This window comes from Haplochromis burtoni, unplaced genomic scaffold, assembly GCF_018398535.1.
Source record: "Haplochromis burtoni strain Fernald_Lab_line unplaced genomic scaffold, NCSU_Asbu1 Contig_119, whole genome shotgun sequence".
Lineage (NCBI taxonomy): Eukaryota > Metazoa > Chordata > Actinopteri > Cichliformes > Cichlidae > Haplochromis > Haplochromis burtoni.
In genome coordinates this window covers 7,180-11,779 of record NW_024582480.1, presented here as the reverse complement: position 1 = coordinate 11,779, position 4,600 = coordinate 7,180, and the positions used below count along the sequence as shown (strand labels likewise).

Here is a 4,600-nt window from a genome sequence, read left to right as displayed (position 1 = left end):
ATCAACTGTAACATAAACAATAAGGACAGAACTATATCATGATAAGAGGTTTGTGAGACATTAGGTCAGGATAAACAATCGTACTTTTCAGAGAGAGCTGAGGGAAAACAAGAAGCTGACTGAGCCAAACATCTTAATTGGTTTCAGATGTTTCTTGTCAGCAGGATGAGCAACATTCATGGAAACTAATATGAGAAACGGAAAGCTAAATAAAACATGCAGGCCTGAGAGAAGCAGCAGCAGCTGTGTGTAGATGAAGTCAATAATGCTGTTAATTAGAGTGAAAAGAGCGATTTCTTCCAAATGTGGCACCAGAAACCAAACTGTCTCGTTCTTGTCTTATTTCTAACCTTAAAGGAAAAGGAGAAAGGGAATCAGGGGACATAATCACTTCTCTTGATAGCACTCACATAAAGACTGACTGTGTGTCTGAAAGTATCAGCACCACAGAAGTGTGTGATTTCATGGGGAGTTATTTGGTAAAACTAGTGTATGTCACGATCTGGGGTCATTTGACCCAGCGTTTTGAATTTTAATATATTTTGATGTTTATGGTTTATGTTTAAGTTCATGTAGTTATCTTTAGCTCATCTATTTTAGGTTGCCCAGTTCTAGTTTATTTTCTGTTAGATTCCCCTTGTGTCTTCGCTTCTTGTGTTTATGTCTCCCGTGCCCTTCATGTGTTTCAGTAATGTCTTTGTCTCCCGTCTTCTCCTCTTGTTTACATGTTTTCCCTCATGACCCTTTCCATCCGTCATGTGTTTTTCTGCAGCTATCATGTTCTGTGCTTGGTTACGGCTGCCTCATCTCCAAATAGTTTTTACACTTTTATTTTTGTACTGCTCGTTCAGCCATAATAAAGGCTATGTTCTCTGTTAGAATCAAGTTTGTTTGTGCGTGTCTGCATCAGCTGACTGTGATTGTGTAAACTGGGAGATTCATGTGAATTTAGGCACATATCAGTGTCACCAATAGTAGTTTCACCTACCATGTATTTCAAACAGAAATGTTTAATTACAACAGCATAGAGCCTTGTTGTTGTGATTTGGTGCTGTATAAATAAAATGTAATTGAACTGAATTGGAAATGGACACATTTTCCACCTCCACTTTTTCAGTACTTTAAATTGGTGTGGTGACGCGTTACTGACAGCTGTTAGTGTTTGCAGGAAGGATGTGTGTCAGGGGCAGAAAACTGAAAAAGACATAACAGGTTCAATAATACAGATCAGCAAATCAGCTGTTTGATTTGAGACCTGCAGTCTTGGACTACAAGTTTAAAGAAATGAATTAAACTTGTAACCTTTGTATTGACATTTTTCTTATTCACATTGTTAATATCATTTATCAATCATCAATCCTTGTTAATATCATTCATGGTGCATATATATTCATATAAACTAAGCTTGGCAGAAAACAACAGTTATTTGCTTGCATCTCATGGAATTCATACATTTTCATAAACAGTAAGCAAGTCAACTCACCAGTGAACTGACAAAGTGCTCAGACTTATTATTTGACGTACTTCCACTGATAGTCTTACTTCAGAGTCTCTGGTTTTGTAATGATAAACAGCATATAAACATAATCATTAGGTCACATCTTTTTTTTTAATAACCTTTTCTTCTTTCTGTCACCAACAGTGAAGAACATGTCTCGGCTCTGCTCAAACTCAAAACAAACCTCTCCCAAGCCGACATGAATACCATCACATCCACTGTGCTGGACACACTAAAAGAAAGCTATACTGGTGGTGAAACCCGGAGGTTTTTCTCCAATGTTGTAGTGATGAGCCCTTCATTTCCAACATGTATTACGTCATGCAGTGGATAAGATGAGTTGAATTCCAGTGCTTTCAGTCTGTCAGTAAGGATGTACAAAGTGGCTGCCATGGACAAGCCTGATTCTAATGTTACAGGTACTATAACAAACATCACTCTGTGTGTGACCACATGTGACCAGATTGCAGGAGAGAGTCTTTCCTCTCTGCATTTTTGCATTTTGTGTTGTATTGTGAAATGTGCTCTTTGCATGATGCTACAGTACTTTAGAATTTAATGACTCTGTATCTTTTAATATGTTAGATTTGTCTCTAACAGACGATGTCACGATTTGTGAGGCAAACCGTGTGGAGACAAGAGATGTGGACCCAAACGCAGACAAAATAGATGCAGGAGAATGTTTAAATTGAAGACGAGCCTTTATTAGCACTTGAAAAGCAACTAGTGAGGGGAACAGTCACTAGCGAGGGGTACTAACAAAACCTACACTGAGAGAAGCTAACATGAAACCTGAAACAAAGAATGAGGAAACCTGAAAACTGGCAACACAGGTAGAGGAATGCAGGAAAAGATGAACAGGGGATGATATGCAGACGAGGAACAGAGGTTAACGCACTAAATATGCACAGAACGTGAAAGCAAAACACTGAAAACAGGACACAAGACTCGCCAAAGTAAAACAGAAAACATGAGACAGTTCACAATGATCCAGACTACACACTAAGACATGGAAACGAGACAGACCTGGGAACACAGGAAACAGAAGCAGAGACCCTATACTAAATCTATACTAAACATGAGGGTCACAGGAAACAAAAGCTAGAGGACAGGACAGTGACAGATGATAATGAAACATGATAACACACTTGAGAAATGTATTTACATCAAAAAGTCCGTCATGTCAGTTTTGCAGCATTTGGCTGAATATGTATCCATGTACACCTCAGAATCCCCCCTGCTGCTACTATCAGCAGTCACATCTAAATCAACACCAGTGGTCGGGTTACACTGGCAGCCAGTTTTCAGACTTTTTGTTGTGTCTCAGGGGAAATGATAATCAGCCTAAGTGTTGCTTTTTATTTACTTATTTATTATTTTTGAAAGATCATCACTTGTGTGTTATTTGTTATTCCATTTTGTACAGTTAAACTTTCTCCTTATTTCTTGTCTTAGAGGTGCAGGCTTCTCTCTTAAAACATCGTCACCACGTGCTCTGCTTCACTTGGACGTAAACATAGTTTTGTACACAGAGAAATGGGGGGGAGGAAATGTGCATGTTTGTTCCGGATGCTTCTGATTTACTAACATATGCACCGTGGTGACAATAAAATAGGCTGGCATGCACGTTTCACAAATGGGATTTTGCGTTTGATTTCTGCACAGGGTAAAAATATTTCCAGGCAAATATTAGTAAATGAGGCTCATTATCTCCCCATGTTTCACAGATAATGTGGTCGTGAAATCGGTCACATGCTCTCTCCTCCTGATTTTCTCTTCCCATGGTTCTGATACAAGTTAATCTTGGTTTCATCTTTTGAAATATAATTTTTCGAGAACTGTGCGTCTGTTAGATGTTTTCTGGCAAAGTCTAATCTGACCTTCTTGTTCCTCAGTGTAACCTCATGTTTGCACCTTGTTGTAAACTCTGTGTATTTACAAGACACAAGATGAGAGTTTTATGTCATGGTGGACTCAGACACACAGGCTTTACACCTAAACAGCATTGATGACCCTGGATAATAATAACTCTGCTGGAAGTGTTTTCTAGTCTTCTATTACTGTATTAGATACTGCTGAAATAATATAACCGACGTCTTGTAACAACATGGATAAATAATACTCTGATGCACTGGAACATTGTTTCACATGTAACCTTATAGCGAAGTTTTCATTTTGATATTATCTATTAGTTTTTCTCAGTGTTGTAAATAATACTATACTATAATATAAGGTACTGCTTTTAAAAAATGTACACAACCACTGAAAAAAGTCAGAATTTCTGCAATAATTTATGTTTGTTTCTTGGTTTATGCAAGTTAGTATAGAATAAGTCTTTATTTTTGTATTTATACAAGAATAAATAATAAATGGAAATATCGTGTTTACAGTGAAGTAATAAAGTACACTCTTTAAAATATTATCCTTTGTCCTGTCATATTTGTTGTGTTTGACATCAGACACAGAAACGTGACATATTTCACATCAAACGTATATATTATGTTAATCTGCTCATGTGTGTTATTTTGTAAAGGTAACCAGACAGATAACCATCAAAGTCAATTCATTTTTCAGATAAATTATTATCATTATTATTATTATGATGATGATGATGATGCGCATATTTTCTTTTATTGAAGCAAATATCTGTAACGATGTGCATAAAACAGCACTTGGAAACAAATCTCAAATATTTCTATCATCTTATTTAAAAAAGACAATTCAACTTTTTCCCCCCAAAAAGCTATGGACAAAGACTAAACCCCTGCACACACAACTACAGCACACAACTCCCTCTAGTGGACATACATGTCCTGATGTCACGTCGGATTTGGTTTTATTACAACTTTTGTTTATTTACCTAACATAGAAACCGAAACAACAACATGAGAGCTTGCTTCTTCACCTCTAAAGTATACATTTGTCCAGGGCTGGACTGGGACAAGAAAAATCAGCCCGGGCATTTTGACTAGTGACTGGCCCACCAGGTATCATAGGAAGAGCCATAAAGTCTTTGAATGAAAACGAACGCTGTTGTGACAGTGATGTACAGTCTTGTTGTTATATATGTATGATTTCTATACATTTTACATCAGATAAACA

General features: G+C 37.1%; 1 protein-coding gene across 1 annotated transcript; it reads left to right on the top strand.

The window, feature by feature from the left end:
- Window positions 1-1,642: 1,642 nt before the first annotated feature.
- LOC121815030 (exocyst complex component 3-like protein 2) lies at window positions 1,643-4,036 on the top strand (the record flags this gene model as incomplete). The annotated part of the gene is given in 1 exon segment (XM_042223758.1): window positions 1,643-4,036. A coding segment is annotated over 1 exon segment (190 nt), but the record flags the coding sequence as incomplete, so codon positions are not given.
- Window positions 4,037-4,600: the final 564 nt, after the last annotated feature.